The 20,118-nt window shown below is 42.6% G+C and overlaps 1 protein-coding gene across 3 annotated transcripts in view; it reads left to right on the forward strand.

The window, feature by feature from the left end:
• The window catches only part of LOC115195395 (catenin delta-2-like), a 562,679-nt gene that overhangs the window by 75,796 nt on the left and 466,765 nt on the right, over positions 1-20,118 (forward strand). For all 3 annotated transcript variants that reach the window (XM_029755212.1, XM_029755211.1, XM_029755213.1), the window contains exon 2: positions 16,981-17,114. In XM_029755212.1, the coding sequence (XP_029611072.1) occupies positions 16,986-17,114 (129 nt within the window). In that variant the 5' untranslated portion in view covers positions 16,981-16,985. The remainder of the gene's footprint in view (positions 1-16,980; positions 17,115-20,118) is intronic.

Genomic DNA, 20,118 nt, shown 5'->3' on the forward strand with positions numbered 1-20,118 from the left:
AAGAGAGCTGGAGGGGGAGAGAACGACGGAGGACTCTCTGAGAGGGAAAACAGGGGGGAGAATATGGGGAAATAGAACTAGAGTACATTGATCTATAGAGAGAGAGAGGTTTAGAGAGAGGGAGGGGGAGAGAATGGAAGACAGAGAGATGCTTTTTTTGTTCTTTTCACAGGAGAGGACAGAATGACAGATCAGCAGAAGGAAGGGAACAAGGGATGAAAGAGGGATTTCTCCCTCCATCTCAGAGAGAGGGGGTTGGGAGAAGGATGTAATGGAGGCAACCGGGAGCTGGACAGCAGAGGGTTCAGGAGGGTTAGGAGAGAGAGAGACACATCGCTGCACCTGCGCTGATACACACACTGTGTGTGTGTGTGTGTGTGTGTGTGGAGGAGGGGAAGCGAGGGACTGGGGGTCAAGGTGTGTGTATGGATCAGGGAGAAACATGCTCCTGTATTTCTAACAACCTGACACCAGCCACAAAATTGTGTGTGCGTGCATGTGTGTGAATGTGTAAGTCTGTGTGTGTGTGTGTGTGTGAGTGTGTGTGTGTGAGGCCTGCCGTTTCACTACAGAGACATTGTGTGCTTTCAGCCCTGAGGCATGACTGCCCTCTACCCCTCCCCTTCCCCTGTCACCCCTCCCCGTTCTCACCCGTCAGCTCTCTCCCTAGATGCTGTAGAAAACATTGTCTGTCTATCTGTCAACACCTCAAGCCTAACCTCTTCAGGCCTCACCCGAACCTCCCACCTGGGTGTCAGGCCTCCACACCAACAGACAGAGATGGAGAGAAGACACTGTAAATAAATACAAAAGATAAACCCACCACTAGCACACCTAGTTAAGGCGCTTACCTTCCCAGTTATGAGATAAACTCTGTCCTCTTACCTTCCCAGTTATGAGATAAACTCTGTCCTCTTACCTTCCCAGTTATGAGATTAACTCTGTCCTCTTACCTTCCCAGTTATGAGATAAACTCTGTCCTCTTACCTTCCCAGTTATGAGATAAACTCTGTCCTCTTACCTTCCCAGTTATGAGCTAAACTCTGTCCTCTTTCCTTCCCAGTTATGAGATAAACTCTGTCCTCTTACCTTCACAGTTATGAACTAAACTCAGTCCTCTTACCTTCCCAGTTATAAGATAAACTCAGTCCTCTTACCTTCCCAGTTATGAGATAAACTCTGTCCTCTTACCTTCCCAGTTATGAGATTAACTCTGTCCTCTTACCTTCCCAGTTATGAGCTAAACTCTGTCCTCTTACCTTCCCAGTTATGAGATAAACTCTGTCCTCTTACCTTCCCAGTTATGAACTAATCTCTGTCCTCTTACCTTCCCAGTTATGAGCTAATCTCTGTCCTCTTACTTTCCCAGTTATGAACTAAACTATGTCCTCTGCTGTTTGTAGTTTGTTGTCTTTCCTAAGCTAACTTCAGAAGACAGAGATTATTGAAGTATCACTTTTAACTGTGAGGAGAGAGAACAAGGGAACGTCTTTTGATGGAGGATTCTGTTTACTGTTCCGTTCACCACCGGGGTAATTCTCTAAACATTGAGCTCCTCCATCTCTCTGTCTCTTTCTCCCCCCCTCTCCCCTCTGTCTCTCTGTGTATGTCAGAACGGGAGGCTTTGTCAGTTTTTCATGTCTTATCTCAACCAGAGAAATGAAATTTCAGGCCTTCACTTCTCCAGACAAACAGGAAACGGCACACAACTCAAATCTGCCATAACGCGCCTCAATTAAATGTGTCCCCAAAGGCACAAAAGCCCCTAAGCCCCTGAGCCCTGCTTCCCGTTACAGTCTGCCCGTAGGGAAAAAGTCTCCATTCAACACAGGCTTAGCAGCACCCACAACAATGGCCCAGAATAACTTTTTAGTAACGTTTGACACTGTGATCAAGCAATCTGACTTTGGGAAATCCACGGTCAAGTTCAATCCCTGCTGAATTTGGGGTGCACTACAGATAATAAACTTTCAACAGTCATCTAGCACATGGGGCTTAATTAACCCCATTCAGGTGATGGTGGTAAAAACAGTGATAGTGCTCAAAATAAAAATGTCCAAACCTTAATTAATAACCCAGGCAACGTCGGTAGGCGTTCCCCTCAGATACACTACATGACCAAAAGTATGTGGACAGCTGCTCATCCAACATCTCATTCCTAAATCATGGGCATTAATATGGAGTTGGTCCCCCGTTTGCTGCTACAACAGCCTCCACTCTTCTAGGAAGGCTTTCCACTTGATATTGGAACGTTACTGTGGGGACTTTCTTTCCATTCAGCCACAAGAGCATTAGTGAGGGCGGACACTGACGTTGGACGATTAGGCCTGGCTCGCAGTCAGTGTTCCAACTCATCCCAAAGGTTTTCAATGTTGGTTTAGGCCAGGGCTCTGTGCAGGCCAGTTAAGTTCTTCCAGACCGATCTCGACAAACCATTTCTGTATGGACCTCGCTTTTTGCATGGGGGCATTGTCATGCTGAAACAGGAAAGGACCTTCCCCAAACTGTTGCCACAAAGTTGGAAGCACCGTATCGTCTAGAACATCATTGTATGCTGTAGCGTTAAGAATTCCCTTCACTGGAACTAAGGGGCCTGAACCATGAAAAACAACCCCAGACCATTATTCCTCCTCCATCAAACTTTGCAGTTGGCACTATGCATTGGGGCAGGTAGCGTTCTCCTGGCATCTGCCAAACCCAGATTCCCTCCGGCGGACTGCCAGATAGTGAAGACTGATTCATTACTCCAGAGAATGCGTTTCCACTGCTCCAGAGTCCAATGGCAGCGAGCTTTAAACCACTCCAGCCGACGCTTGAAATTGCGCATGGTGATCTTAGGCTTGTGTGAGGCTGCTCGGCCATGGAAACCCATTTCATGAAGCTCCCGGCTAACACTTATTGTGCTGACGTTGCTTCCAGAGGCAGTTTGGAACTCTGAAGTTTTGCAACTGAGGACAGACGCTTCAGTACTCTGCAGTTCCCGTTCTGTGAGCTTGTGTGGCCTACCACTTCGCGGCTAAGCCGTTGTTGCTCCTAGATGTTTCCTCTTCACAATAACAACACTTACAGTATGACTGTGCCACTTTGAAAGTCACTGAGCTTTTCAGTAAGGCCATTCTACAGCCAATATTTGTCTATGGAGATTGCATGGCTATGTGCTCGATGTTATACACCTGTCTGCAACGGGTGTGGTTGAAATAGCAGAATCCACTAATTTGAAAGGGTGTCCACATACATTTACATTTACATTTTTGTCATTTAGCAGACGCTCTTATCCAGAGCGACTTACAGTAGTGAATGCATACATTTCTTGCATTTGTATTTATTTTTTTGTACACTATATATACATACCTTTGTATATATAGTGTTGGTCTTCAGACTTGTTAATTGCCTGATAATTGGCCTCACCTGAGAGCTCTGCGTCCTTCTCTTAATCTCTCCAGACACCTGCCAGGTAGCATACTCCCTCTAGAGGTGTGTGTATTTGTTGTGGCGAATAGACTAATGCAGGATAAACTGCCAGCTAACACCAAGCTTAACCCAGAGTACACCTGGACACTGTAGATTTGCTCAAAGTCTTGGTCCAGATAGTGAGCATTGAGTCCGTCTGATCAGGGGCTCTGTCCCAGATGGCACCCTGTTCCCTCATAGGGTGGCTCATAGGGCTCATAGGGCCCATAGTGTTCATAGAGCTCAGAGTGCTCAAAGTCCTCATAGTGCTCATAGGGCTCATAGTGCTCAAAGTGCTCATAGGACACATAGTGCTCATTGTGATCATAGTGCTCATAGGGCTCATAGTGCTTATAGTGCTCATAGAACCCATAGGGCTCATAGTGCTCATAATGCTCATAGTGCTCATAGTACTCATAGTGCTCATAGGACCCATAGGGCTCATAGTGCTCATAGTGCTCATAGGACCCATATGACCCATATGGCTCATAGTGCTCATAGTGCTCATAGGACCCATAGTGCTCATAGAGCTCACAGGGCTCATAGTGCTCATAGTGCTCATAGGACCCATAGTGCTCATAGCTCTCATAGTGCTCATAGGGCTCATAGGACCCATAGTGATCATAATGCTCATAGTGCTCATAGTGCTCATAGGATATTATAGTGCTCATAGGACCCATATGGCCCAAAGGGCTCATAGTGCTCAGTGGACTCATAGGACCCATAGGGTTCATAGTGCTCATAGGACCCATAGTGATCATAGTGCTCATAGTGCTCATAGTGCTCATAGTGCTCATAGTGCTCAAAGTGCTCATAGTGCTCATAGGGCTCATAGTGCTCAAAGTGCTCATAGGACCCATAGTGCTCATTGTGATCATAGTGCTCATAGGGCTCATAGTGCTTATAGTGCTCATAGAACCCATAGGACCCATAGTGCTCATAGTGCTCATAGTGCTCATAGGACCCATAGTGCTCATAGGACCCATAGGACCCATAGTGCTCATAGGACCCATAGGGGTCATAGTGCTCATAGGACCCATAGGGCTCATAGGACCCATAGGGCTCATAGTGCTCATAGGACCCATAGTGCTCATAGGACCCATAGTGCTCATAGGACCCATATGGCTCATAGTGCTCATAGGACCCATATGGCTCATAGTGCTCATAGGACCCATAGTGCTCATAGTGCTCATAGGACCCATAGGACCCATAGGGCTCATAGGGCTCATAGTGCTCATAGGACCCATATGGCTCATAGTGCTCATAGGACCCATATGGCTCATAGTGCTCATAGGACCCATAGTGCTCATAGTGCTCATAGGACCCATAGGACCCATAGTGCTCATAGTGCTCATAGGACCCATAGGACCCATAGTGCTCATAGGACCCATATGGCTCATAGTGCTCGTGGGACCCATAGTGCTCATAGTGCTCATAGGACCCATAGGACCCATAGTGCTCATAGTGCTCATAGGACCCATAGGACCCATAGTGCTCATAGGACTCATAGGATCCATAGGACTGATAGGACTCATAGGACTCTAGTCAAAAGCAGTGTACTAAATGAAGTAGGGTGCCAGCTGGGATAAGCTTCGGGGCTTTATTTTCGGCTGGCGGTAAGGAGGTACAAATGTCAACTGTTCACAATTTACCTGTCTAACATCAGCTTGTTTGCTTTATATAGGCTATAGTGGACTAACAATCCAATTGCGGTTGATGACAATGCAATCCATAAAATACCGTAAAAACACAACTTGAAACAACCATATATTTAACCATGGAGCACATTCTGAATGGCCAGTGAAGGGGTCAAGACTCGACACACCTTCAACGTGTTTATTCATCAAAAAACCAGCCCTTCGTGCCACCGCCAGCTACCATCCATAATTCTGGTTATGAACCTCTGATCCTATAGCACTACCACCAGCTACCATCCATAATTCTGGTTATGAACCTCTGATCCTATAGCACTACCACCAGCTACCATCCATAATTCTGGTTATGAACCTCCTATAGCACTACCACCAGCTACCATCCATAATTCTGGTTATGAACCTCTGATCCTATAACACTACCACCAGCTACCATCCATAATTCTGGTTATGAACCTCCTATAGCACTACCACCAGCTACCATCCATAATTCTGGTTATGAACCTCTGATCCTATAACACTACCACCAGCTACCATCCATAATTCTGGTTATGAACCTCCTATAGCACTACCACCAGCTACCATCCATAATTCTGGTTATGAACCTCTGATCCTATAGCACTACCACCAGCTACCATCCATAATTCTGGTTATGAACCTCCTATAGCACTACCACCAGCTACCATCCATAATTCTGGTTATGAACCTCTGATCCTATAACACTACCACCAGCTACCATCCATAATTCTGGTTATGAACCTCTGATCCTATAACACTACCACCAGCTACCATCCATAATTCTGGTTATGAACCTCTGATCCTATAACACTACCACCAGCTACCATCCATAATTCTGGTTATGAACCTCCTATAGCACTACCACCAGCTACCATCCATAATTCTGGTTATGAACCTCTGATCCTATAGCACTACCACCAGCTATCATCCATAATTCTGGTTATGAACCTCCTATAGCACTACCACCAGCTACCATCCATAATTCTGGTTATGAACCTCTGATCCTATAACACTACCACCAGCTACCATCCATAATTCTGGTTATGAACCTCCTATAGCACTACCACCAGCTACCATCCATAATTCTGGTTATGAACCTCTGATCCTATAACACTACCACCAGTGCTTAGATTTAGCATTGCATTAAGGTTTTAAAATAGAGCCCTCTGTGTGTGTGTGTGTGTGTGTGTGTGTGTGTGTGTGTGTGTGTGTGTGTGTGTGTGTGTGTGTGTGTGTGTGTGTGTGTGTGTGTGTGTGTGTGTGTGTGTGTGTGTGGACACATCAAGCCTTGCCTCTTGTAGTCAAATTGCTGTTAAGTTGAGTTTCTTCACATGGAAATGAGATTAATTCATCATTTCTTTTCTGCTTAAATACATAAACAAGTCAAGCATTATAACATTTAAAAAGCTTTTGGCTTTCAAATGTCTCTCCAAAATATTGTAATGTAAAGCCTTGCTATGATGGTTAAATGAGATGGTAACTGTGGCAGAAAATTGATGGGCGACTTCATTGCCATTTCTCTCTCTCTCTCTCTCTCTCTCTCTCTCTCTCTCTCTCTCTCTCTCTCTCAATTCAATTTAATTGGATTTCAAATACAATATAAGGACTTTATTTGCATGGGAAACACATGTTTACATTATCAAAGCAAGTGAAATAGATAAGAAACAACAACAAATTAACTGTAAACATTACACTTACAAAGTTCAAAAATAATAAAGACATTTCAAATGTCTTATTATGTATATGTATATATATATATATATATATATATATATATATGCAATTTTGTAATGATGTGCAAATACTTAAAGTACAAAAGGGAAAATAAATAAACATAAATATGGGTTGTATTTACAATGGTGTTTGTTCTACACTGGTTGCCCTTTTCTTGTGGCTACAGGTCACAAATCTTGCTGTAGTGATGTCACACTGTGGTATTTTACCCAGTAGATATGAGAGTTTATGAATTCTTTGTGGATCTGTGTAATCTGAGGGAACTATATGTCTCTAATATGGTCATACATTTGGCAGGAGGTTAGGAAGTGCAGATCAGTTTCCACCTAATTTTGTGGGCATTGTGCACATAGCCTGTCTCTGTCTGTCTCTCTCTCTCGATCTCTCTCTTTCGATCTCTCTCTCTCTCTCTCTCTCTCTTTATAGTGTCAGTGTCTCTCAGTCTCTCTCTGTTCCCCGTGTTTTCCTGGTTCTCTTTCTGTTTTGATAGATTGTCCTCCCTATTGATTCCTTTAGTGACACTCAACAAACTATCCTCCTTCAGGCAGTATCGTTCATGACATCACAGTTTAACCCTCCATCATCTGGTCCCGGGTCCTGGACTTGTTTTCTCACTTCATGTTTACTCCAGAGTTAATAAAGACTGTGATGGGAGTGTGTGCGTGTGTGTGTGTGTGCGTGTGTGTGTGTGTGCGTGTGTGTGTGTGTGTGTGTGCGTGTGTGCGGTCTCGCCGTTAGTTAATTGCCAAGCAGTGATAAGCAGTCCATCACTAAAACGAGCCTGCCAGGCACCCCTGTTTACATAGTGACACATCTAAACCCACACTGTCAGGATGAGTGTGTGTGTGTGTTTAGACACCAATCAATGTCAACTAACAGGATACAGAATGTTGTGTTCAACTAGTCACCACAACTGTCTCCCTCTCTCTCTCACTCACTCACTCACTCACTCACTCACTCTCTCTTTCTATCTTTCTCTCTTTCTCTCTTTCTATCTTTCTCTCTCTCTCTCTCCCTCTCTCCCTCTCTCTTTATAGTGTCTGTGTCTCTCTCTCTCCCTCTCTCTTTATAGTGTCTGTGTCTCTCTCTCTCTCTCCCTCTCTCCCTCTCTCTTTATAGTGTCTGTGTCTCTCTCTCTCCCTCTCTCCCTCTCTCTTTATAGTGTCTGTGTCTCTCTCTCTCTCTCTCTCTCTATCTTTTTGTGTCTGTGCCATATTCCTGTCCATCTGTCCAATTCAGTGACAGAGACTGGCACCATTACATCAGACCGACTCAATATTTCCCATTGATTTAAGATCAGACATCAGCAATATAATGTCTGCCGTGTGTGTGTGTGTGTGTGTGTGTGTGTGTGTGTGTGTGTGTGTGTGTGGACACATCAAGCCTTGCCTCTTGTAGTCAAATTGCTGTTAAGTTGAGTTTCTTCACATGGAAATGAGATTAATTCATCATTTCTTTTCTGCTTAAATACATAAACAAGTCAAGCATTATAACATTTAAAAAGCTTTTGGCTTTCAAATGTCTCTCCAAAATATTGTAATGTAAAGCCTTGCTATGATGGTTAAATGAGATGGTAACTGTGGCAGAAAATTGATGGGCGACTTCATTGCCATTTCTCTCTCTCTCTCTCTCTCTCTCTCTCTCAATTCAATTTAATTGGATTTCAAATACAATATAAGGACTTTATTTGCATGGGAAACACATGTTTACATTATCAAAGCAAGTGAAATAGATAAGAAACAACAACAAATTAACTGTAAACATTACACTTACAAAGTTCAAAAATAATAAAGACATTTCAAATGTCTTATTATGTATATGTATATATATATATATATATATATATATATATATATATATATATGCAATTTTGTAATGATGTGCAAATACTTAAAGTACAAAAGGGAAAATAAATAAACATAAATATGGGTTGTATTTACAATGGTGTTTGTTCTACACTGGTTGCCCTTTTCTTGTGGCTACAGGTCACAAATCTTGCTGTAGTGATGTCACACTGTGGTATTTTACCCAGTAGATATGAGAGTTTATGAATTCTTTGTGGATCTGTGTAATCTGAGGGAACTATATGTCTCTAATATGGTCATACATTTGGCAGGAGGTTAGGAAGTGCAGATCAGTTTCCACCTAATTTTGTGGGCATTGTGCACATAGCCTGTCTCTGTCTGTCTCTCTCTCTCGATCTCTCTCTTTCGATCTCTCTCTCTCTCTCTCTCTCTCTTTATAGTGTCAGTGTCTCTCAGTCTCTCTCTGTTCCCCGTGTTTTCCTGGTTCTCTTTCTGTTTTGATAGATTGTCCTCCCTATTGATTCCTTTAGTGACACTCAACAAACTATCCTCCTTCAGGCAGTATCGTTCATGACATCACAGTTTAACCCTCCATCATCTGGTCCCGGGTCCTGGACTTGTTTTCTCACTTCATGTTTACTCCAGAGTTAATAAAGACTGTGATGGGAGTGTGTGCGTGTGTGTGTGTGTGCGTGTGTGTGTGTGTGCGTGTGTGTGTGTGTGTGTGTGTGCGTGTGTGCGGTCTCGCCGTTAGTTAATTGCCAAGCAGTGATAAGCAGTCCATCACTAAAACGAGCCTGCCAGGCACCCCTGTTTACATAGTGACACATCTAAACCCACACTGTCAGGATGAGTGTGTGTGTGTGTTTAGACACCAATCAATGTCAACTAACAGGATACAGAATGTTGTGTTCAACTAGTCACCACAACTGTCTCCCTCTCTCTCTCACTCACTCACTCACTCACTCACTCACTCACTCACTCACTCTCTCTTTCTATCTTTCTCTCTTTCTCTCTTTCTATCTTTCTCTCTCTCTCTCTCCCTCTCTCCCTCTCTCTTTATAGTGTCTGTGTCTCTCTCTCTCCCTCTCTCTTTATAGTGTCTGTGTCTCTCTCTCTCTCTCCCTCTCTCCCTCTCTCTTTATAGTGTCTGTGTCTCTCTCTCTCCCTCTCTCCCTCTCTCTTTATAGTGTCTGTGTCTCTCTCTCTCTCTCTCTCTATCTTTTTGTGTCTGTGCCATATTCCTGTCCATCTGTCCAATTCAGTGACAGAGACTGGCACCATTACATCAGACCGACTCAATATTTCCCATTGATTTAAGATCAGACATCAGCAATATAATGTCTGCCGTGTGTGTGTGTGTGTGTGTGTGTGTGTGTGTGTGTGTGTGTGTGTGTGTGTGTGTGTGTGTGTGTGACATCAGCAATATAATGGCTGCCATTTGTTTTTGTTAAATCAGCAATATAATGTCTGCCATTTGTGTGTGTGACATCTGCAATATGTTCTATTCTCGGGCCGACTCTCTTCTCTGTATACATCTCTGGCTCCAGGTCATCTACAAGTCTCTGCTAGGTAAAGCCCCGCCTTATCTCAGCTCACTGGTCACCATAGCAGCACCCACCCGTAGCACGTGCTCCAGCAGGTATATCTCACTGTTCACCCCCAAAGCCAATTCCTCCTTTGGTCGTCTCTCCTTCCAGTTCTCTGCTGCCAATGACTGGAACGAACTGCAAAAATCCCTGAAGCTGGAGACTCTTACCTCCCTCAATAGCTTTAAGCACCAGCTGTCAGAACAGCTCTCAGATCACTGCACCTGTACATAGCTCATCTGTAAATAGCCCATCCAATCTACCTCATCCCCATACTGTATTTATTTATTTATCTTGCTCCTTTGCACCCCAGTATCTCTACTTGCACATTCATCTTCTGCACACCCTACCATTCCAGTGTTTAATTGCTATATTGTAATTACTTCGCCACCATGGCCTATTTACTGCCTTGCCTCTCTTATCCTACCTCATTTGCACATGCTATATATAGATTTTTCTACTATATTTGTCACATCCTGACCAGCAGAGGGAGGTATTGTATCAGTTGTGGTCAGGATGTGGCAGGTTGTTGGTATGTTAAGGGTTTGTGTTGGGGATGGGACTCCCAATTGAAGGCAGGTGTGTTGAGTTGCCTTTGATTGGGAGTCCTATATAGAAGGGTGTGTTTTTCTTTGGGATTGTGGGTAGTTGTTTGTGTGCACTGCGTTTGTTTTAGCCTGCCACACTGTTGCCGTTGTGAGTATTGTTTTTTTGGTTTTCCAGTGGATACTTTACTTGTTTTTTATCAATAAACATGAGTATCCACATTCCCGCTGCGCCTTGGTCTTCTCTCCACTACGAATCTTGTGACAATATTATTGATTGTATGTTTGTTTATTCCATGTGTAACTCTGTGTTGTGGTATGTGTAGAACTGCTTTGCTTTATCTTGGCCAGGTCGCAGTTGTAAATGAGAACTTGTTCTTAACTAGCTTACCTGGTTAAATAAAGGTGAAATAAAAATATAATGGCTGCCATTTGTGTTTGTGACATCAGCTGATGTCTTCCATTTGTGTTTGTGACATCAGCTTTGTCTTCCATTTGTGTTTGCGACATCAGCGATGTACAGTGTGTTCGGGAAGTTTTCAGGTCCCTTGACTTTTTCAAAATGTTATTACGTTTTTTTGTCTGCCATTAGTGTGTGACATCAGCAATATAATGTCTGCCATTAGTGTGTGACATCAGCAATATAATGTCTGCCATTAGTGTGTGACATCAGCAATATAATGTCTGCCATTAGTGTGTGACATCAGCAATATAATGTCTGCCGTGTGTGTGACATCAGCAATATAATGTCTGCCATTAGTGTGTGACATCAGCAATAAAATGTCTGCCGTGTGTGTGACATCAGCAATATAATGTCTGCCATTAGTGTGTGACATCAGCAATATAATGTCTGCCATTAGTGTGTGACATCAGCAATATAATGTCTGCCGTGTGTGTGACATCAGCAATATAATGTCTGCCGTGTGTGTGACATCAGCAATATAATGTCTGCCATTTGTTTGTGTGACAACAGCAATACAATATAATTTCTGCCATTTGTGTGTGTGTGTGTTTGTGACATCAGAAATATGTCTTCCATTTGTGTGTGACATCAGCAACATAAATCTGACATTTGTGTGTGTTACATCAGCAATATGTCTGCCATTTGTGTTTTGTGGTGGCTAATTTCTGCATTACCAAATGAGAGTTACAAACACACCGGTCTGAATTAAACTACATCTTTAATAATTAAGATACTTTTGCAAAAGCACTTGACCTTCAATAATGCACTCTCTCGAATGAACCATTGAAAAAGGAAGGTCCCAACACAATGGCTACTGAGATATTTTATAGCAAATATCCACCCCCCTTTGACATGACAAACCACAGACATTTAGGAACGGTTCACAAAGAAAGACTGTTTACTTTAGTGAAGAGTATTTACAGCCAGGTAGCATTCGCTATAAATTATCGTTCAGTTTATATAGACGAGTGTCTGGTCTTCCTAGAACCGTCCCTCCCTGGTACGGTATAGTACAAAACCATTAGCTCATGTCGTCTGGAATGCTTTTTAGGCGTTCTTATCAAAATACATCATAACTCTCCTCTGTCAGTGCTATCTCATAGAGGCCCATCCTCAGTAAGACACCTCTTGTTCCCACTCCTGGACAAGCTCACTGAGGGGAGTGACTTGCGCACAGACATTGTGGAGACAAATAATTGGTTCCCAATTAATCACGCCATCCCTTCACATGGTTTAAGAATAGGTAAAGACACATTCACATATAAAAGACAAGTCTGACCTCTCCCCTCTCTGGGCCCCAAGTGACTGAGCCCCAGCTAAGGGAAACGTGCAACTGAAAGACACCAGAGTCCAAAGGACACTTTCTAATGACAAGTATCTCACATAAGCATATTATACTAATAAAACATCTTAATTATCTATGTTACCCAACTAATTCTGATTCATCCACCACAGTGTGACATCAGAAATACAATGTCTGATATTTGTGTGTGACATCAGCAATGTAATGTCTGCCATTTGGGTTTGACATCTGCAATATCATTTTTGCAATTAGTGTGTGTGACATCAGCAATATAATGTCTGCCATTTGTGTGTGTCTGTGTGTTTGTGTGTGTGTGTGTGTGTGTGTGTGTGTGTGTGTGTGTGTGTGTGTGACATCAGCAATAAAATGTCTGCCATTTGTGTGTGTGACATCAGCAATACAATGTCTGCCATTTGTGTGTGTGTGTGTGTGTGTGTGTGTGTGTCATCAGCAATAAAATGTCTGCCGTTTGTGTGTGACATCAGCAACATAATGTCTGCCATTTGTGTGTGTGTGTGTGTGTGTGTGTGTGTGTGTGTGTGTGTGTGTGTGTGTGTGTGTGTGTGTGTGGGTGTGTGTGTGTGTGTGTGTGACATCAGCAAAATAATGTCTGCTATTTGTGTGACATCAGCAACATAATGTCTGCCATTTGTGTTTGTGACATCAGCTTTATGTCTTCCATTTGTGTTTGTGACATCAGCTTTATGTCTTCCATTTGTGTTTGCGACATCAGCGATGTACAGTGTGTTTGGGAAGTATTCAGATCCCTTGACTTTTTCAAAATGTTGTTACCTTACAGTCCTATTCTAAAATTGATTTTAAAAAAAATCCTTTATCAATCTACACACTATACCCTGTAATGACAAAGCAAAAACAGGTTTTCATTTACATTTAAAAAAAAGTAAAGCAGAAATACCTTATTTACGTAAGTATTCAGAGATTTTGCTATGATACTTGATATTGAGCTCAGGTGCATCCTGTTTCCATTGATCATCCTTGAGTTGTTTCTACAACTTGATTGGAGTCCACCTGTGGTAAATTCAATTGATTGGACATGATTGGGAAAGGCACACACCTGTCTAGATGAGGTCCCACAGTTGACAGTGCATGTCAGAGCAAAAACCAAGCCATGAGGTCGAAGGAATGGTCTGTAGAGCTCCGAGACAGAATTGTGTCGAGGCACAGATCTGGGGAAGGGTAGCGAGACATTTTTGCAGCATTGAAGGTCCCCAAGAACACAGTGGCCTCCATCATTCTTAAATGGAAGAAGTTTGGAACCACCAAGACTCTTCCTTGAGCTTGCCACCCGGCCAAACTGAGCAATCGGGGAGAAGGGCCTTGGTCAGGGAGGTGACCAAGAACCCCATGGTCACTGACAGAGCTCCAGTTCCTCTGTGGAGATGGAAGAATCTTCCAGAAGGGCAACCATCTCTGCAGTATTCTACCAATCAGGCTATTATAGTAGAGTGGCCAGATGGAAGACACTCCTCAGTAAAAGGCACGTGACAGCCCTCTTGGAATTTGCCGAAAGGCACCTGAAGGGCTCTCAGACCATGAGAAACAAGATTCGCAGGTGTGATGAAACCAAGATTGAACTTTTTGGCCTGAATGCCAAGCGTCACGTCTGGAGGAAACCTGAAACCATCCCTACGGTGGAGCATGGCAGAATCATGCTGTGAGGATGGTTTCCAGCGGCAGGGACATGGAGACTAGTCAGGGATGAGGGAAAGATGAATGGAGCAATGTACAGAGAGATCCTTGATGAGAACCTGCTCCAGATCGCTCAGGATCTCAGACTGGGGCGAAGGTTCACCTTCCAACAGGACAACGACCCTAAGCACATAGCCAAGACAATGCAGGAGTGGCTTCGGGACAAGTCTCTGAATGTCCTTGAGTGGCCCAGCCAGTGCCCGGACTTGAACCTCATCAAACATTTCTGGAGAGACCTGAAAATAGCTGTGCAGCGACGCTCCCCATCCAACCTGACAGAGCTTGAGAGGATCTGCAGAGAAGAATGGGAGAAACTCCCCAAATACAGGTGTGCCAAGCTTGTAGCATCATACCCAAGAAGACTCGAGGCTGAAATCGCTGCCAAAGGTGCTTCAACAAAGTACTGAATATTGGGTCTAAATACTTATGTAAATGTGATATTTCCATTTTTCAGTTTTAATACATTTGCAATAATTTCTAAAAACCTACTTTTGCTTTGTCATTATGGTGTATTGTGATAAGATTGATGAGGGGAAAAAAACGATTTAAGACATTTTAGAATAAGGCTGTAACATAACAAAATGTGGAAAAAGTTAAGGTGTCTGAATACTTTCCGCATGCACTGTAATGTCTGCCATTTGTGTTTGTGACATCAGCAATATAATGTCTAACATTTGTGTTTGTTATTGCCTTGTGTGTGTCTGTGTAACGCCCTGGCCATAGAGAGGGGTTTTTTGTTCTTTATTTTGGTTAGGCCAGGGTGTTACATTGGGTGGGCGTTCTATGTTCCTTTTTCTATGTTTTTGTATTTCTTTGTTTTGGGCTGTGTGTGGCTCCCAATCAGGCACAGCTGAAGCTCGTTGTTGCTGATTGGGAGTCACACATAAGGAGCATGTTTTTCCTTTGGGTTTTGTGGGTAATTGTTTCTGTTTTGAGTATTTTCCTAACAGGACTGTTTGCTGTCGTTTTTGTTCATTTTTGTAGTGTTCTCTTGTTTTTTAATTAAAATTCTAATGATGAATACATCCTCTGCTGCACCTTGGTCTACTTCCACAGACAGCCGTTACAGCCTGTTGGTAGGCCCCTGTCCATGTCTCTCTCTGGCTCAGTAACAGGACAGAGAAAGGAACCACTTTAACAGGGATTCCCTTTCTGTTCTAAAGCTAGTACTGCCTGGAAACAGTTTCCACAGTGATGTGATTTGGCTGCCATAGTGATTTGGCTGCCATGGTGGAGCCAGTTACACTGCTGAAGGTTAAACATGTTGAAGGATGAGAGAGACAGTGGAGAGAGAGAAACGCACACCCAGGTACCTCTTAAAATATCTCCACAGTACCAGTTTTACCTCTTGAACATGCCGGTGCCAGCCTGCAGATTAGCAGTAAGCACTCTCAGAGCTCCTGGGGACGTTCAAAAGCGAGACACTGTTAGCAACAGTGAGTTCTCTCTCCCACTCTCCCAGTCCCTCCCTACCTCCCTTCTTCGGACCTCAGGATAGGCTGAGAGACTGCTCACTCTGTAGTTTATCTAAGCCAGTTAACACTCTGAAGTGTGAGAGAGGGAGCTCCAGCAACACTGTGGAAAATCCAGTATAATCTGAAAGGATTGAATTTCACTCCCGTAACTCTCATAATAAGCCTGCTATTTACTCAATCCCAAATTAAATACTCGTGTCTACTTTACATGAAGGCTGAAAGATCCTAATGTGTTGACGTTTGGTAATAAAGAGGTTTTTCACTCAAGTTCTTATTATGTGATATTTGAATAGTAATTATGATATAATTGTTGTTCTTTAGAAGATATGCTGTACTATGAGTTTAAGTAATGCTGATGTTGTTGTCTATAGGAGGCATAGTATGAGTATTAGTAAGGATGATGGTGGTGATGTTATTTACAGGAGGTATACTATGAGTATTAGTCATGATGGTGTTGTTGTTTACAGGAGGTATACTATGAGTATTAGTCATGATGGTGATGTTATTTACAGGAGGTATACTATGAGTATTAGTCATGATGGTGTTGTTCTTTACAGGAGGTATACTATGAGTATTAGTCATGATGGTGATGTTATTTACAGGAGGTATACTATGAGTATTAGTCATGATGGTGATGTTATTTACAGGAGGTATACTATGAGTATTAGTCATGATGGTGTTGGTGTTGTTTACAGGAGGTATACTATGAGTATTAGTAAGGATGATGGTGTTGTTGTTGTTTACAGGAGGTATACTATGAGTATTAGTCATGATGGTGTTGTTGTTTACAGGAGGTATACTATGAGTATTAGTAAGGATGATGGTGGTGGTGTTATTTACAGGAGGTATACTATGAGTATTAGTCACGATGTTGTTGTTGTCTAGGAGGTATACTATGAGTATTAGTCATGATGTTGTCTAGGAGGTATACTGTGAGTATTAGTAAGGATGATTGTATATTATATTACGTGATATTGATGTTCTCTATAGGAGGTATGCTATGTGATGTGTGTATGTTACATAACGTGATATTGATGTTCTCTATAGGAGGTATGCTATGTGACGTGTGTATGTTATATAACGTGATATTGATGTTGTCTGTAGGAGGTATGCTATGTGATGTGTGTATGCTATGTGATGTGTGTATGTTATATAACGTGATATTGATGTTGTCTGTAGGAGGTATGCTATGTGATGTGTGTATGTTATATAACGTGATATTGATGTTGTCTCTAGGAGGTATGCCGGTGCCTGACCAGCCGTCAGAGCAGGGAGCCAGTCTGCTGAGTCCAGGTCTACCGTCATCTAATGGAGACGGATCAGACGGGACAGAGACCACCTCCGCTATCCTGGCCTCTGTCAAAGAACAGGTACTGTAGGTCTGAGTGCCCGTCTCTCACTGTGTGTGTGCCTCCATATCAGCATCTGAGACTTAAACACACTGATCTGTACTTGGAACACACAAACGTACACTGTGCACTATGAATTATTTGCTGTAAACCTGCTGCTGGAACAGATATCAGTATTCCATCAGTATTCCAGTCCTATGCCGTTGGTTCAGGACAGTCAATGTGTTAGAAGTCAATATTTAATGTGTAGAGGAGGAATCAGGAAGTACATGTCGAGACGTTATATAGGTGATGAGAGGTGAACTGCGGGCCAAGTAGACAGCATTGAATAAGACATTAAAACCACTGCAATCACTCATGCAAACGAACACATGCAAAAAAAAAAGCCTTTTGTGAACTAGCACTCGTACTTGATGCTTTTCCCCTGTATCAAATTCAAATCAAATCATATTTGTCACATAACAACAGGTGTTGACCTTACAGTGACATGCGTACTTACAAGCCCTTAACCAACAATGCTTTAAGAAGTTAAGAAAAGTAAGTGTTAAGTAAAAAATAAAAGTAACAAATAACTAAACAGCAGCAGTAAAATAACAGTAGCGAGGCCATATACAGGGGGTACTGGTACAGATTCAGTGTGGAGACTATATACAGGGGGTACTGGTACAGAGTCAATGTGGAGGCTATATACAGGGAGTACTGGTACAGATTCAGTGTGCTGGGGCACCGGTTAGTCGAGGTAATTGAGGTAATATGTTCATGTAGGTAGAGTTAAAGTGGCTATGCATAGATAATAAACAGAGAGTAGCAGCAGCGTAAAAGAGGGGTCTGGGTAGCCCTTTGATTAGCTGTTCAGGAGTCTTATGTCTTGGGGGTAGAAGCTGTTAAGAAGTCTTTTGGATCTAGAGAAGCCTTTTGGATCTCTGGATAAGAGAGTCTGCTAAATGACTAACATGTACAGTGTAAACAGGGTACCTTCTATCTAGATAAGTTATTGCAAAAAGACACCGGAAAGAGATCATTGTGTGTGTGAGTTTGCAGTTTGTGTGCGCCTGTACAGTTACACAACTTAGTCTTTGTGTTTGAGAGAGAGAGAGAGATAGGAGTTGCACTTAAAAATCAATGCCCTAGGCCTCCCGAGTGGCGCAGCGGTCTATGGCACTACTTCTCAGTGCTAGAGGCGTCACTACAGACCCGGGTTCGATCACAACCGGCCGTGATCAAGAGTCCCATAGGCGGCGCACAATTGGCTTTACTTGGCTCATCATGCTCTAGTGACTCCTAGTGGTCAGGTGAACAGTGTTTCCTCAGACACATAAGTGCAGCTGGCTTCCGCGGGTGTTAAGAAGCGCAGTTTGGCGGGTCATGTTTCGGAGGACGCATGACTAGACCTTTGCCTCACGAGAGTTGCAGCGATGAGACAAGATCGAAATTGGGGAGAAAAAAGGAGGGGGGGTTAAAATACAAAAATAAATAAATCAATGGCCTGGGAAATGGAAGTCTCTGTGTATGTTTGTGTCAAAATATCTCTGAGTTCTCTCCCCTCACATTCAATTAAAAGTAAAAAGTTCCCTTGCCTCCAGGATAAAACGGTATTCTTTCATGGAACACATTCCTTTGAGAATCATTGAATAGGGAGATTGAATAGGGAGATTGAATAGGGAGATTGAATAGGGAGATATTTCTGGGCCTTGAACAATGCTTTGACTGATAGAATGTTGATTCACCTTGGATCACGGGTTGTCACAAAGACTTTGCCAAATCATTGTACATTTGTAAAAAAACAAATATTCGTATGAGATTTGTATTTTCTCATATGTAGCCTATAGGTCAAAGACAAGATAAGTTGTACATTTTGAAAAGCCTTTCCTATTGCTAAATCTGCATTCAGAAAGTAATGAGATTGGGGGGGTATATTGTAAAATACATGCAAAGTCCTTCCATGTCCACATCATAATTGTTTGACAACCTGACTTAGTAACTCAGCATGTATAAACCTCTCTCCATCTCTCCATCTGTTCTCCCACACAGCTACACATAATTCACATTTCTCAAACATACAACTATTATATCCCATTTTAAAGATAATCTTCTCATTAAGCCAACCACATTGTCCGATTTAAAAAAGGCTTTACGGCGAAAGCATAACATTACATTATGTTAGGACAGCGCCTAAACAAGAAAAACCACACAGCCATTTTCCAAGCAAGGAGAGGCGTCACAAAAATCAGAAATACAGCTAAAATTAATCACTAACCTTTGATGATCTTCATCAGATGACACTCCCAGGACTGAATGTTACACAATACATGTATGTTTTGTTCGATAAAGTTATTATTTATATCCATAAACCCCATTTTACATTGGCGCGTGATGTTCAGAAAATGTATTGCCTCCAAAACTCCCGGTGAATGAGCACATCAATTTACAAAAATACTCATCACAAACGTTGATAAAATTTACAACAGTTATTGAAAGAATTATAGATACACTTCTCCTTAATGCAACCGCTGTGTCAGATTTCAAAATATCTTTACGGCGAAAGCACATTGTTCAATATTCTGAGTACAGAGCTCAGCCATCAAAGCAAGCTATACAGTTACCCGCCAAGTTCTGGAGTCAACAAAACTCAGAAATAGTATTATAAATCTTCACTTACCTTTGCTGATCTTCGTCGGAATGCACTCCCAGGACTCCCACTTCCACAAGAAATGTTCGTTTTGTTCGATAAACTCCATATTTATGTCCAAATACCCCCGTTTTGTTCACGCGTTCAGATCACTAATCCAAAGGCATAATGCATGAGCGCAAAACCCAGGACGAAAAGTCAAATAGTTCCATTACCGTTCCTAGAAACATGTCAAACGGTGTTTATAATCAATCCTTAGGGTCTTTTTAACATCAATCTTCGATAATATTCCAACCGGACAATAGCGTATTCATTACAGAGGAAAAAGAAGGAGCGGCGCACCTGCGTTAGCACGCAGTAAACAACTCGTTGGTCCCAGGCTTGAGACAGCTCTTA

The sequence above is a fragment of the Salmo trutta genome, chromosome 6, assembly GCF_901001165.1.
Source record: "Salmo trutta chromosome 6, fSalTru1.1, whole genome shotgun sequence".
Taxonomy (NCBI): Eukaryota; Metazoa; Chordata; class Actinopteri; order Salmoniformes; family Salmonidae; genus Salmo; species Salmo trutta.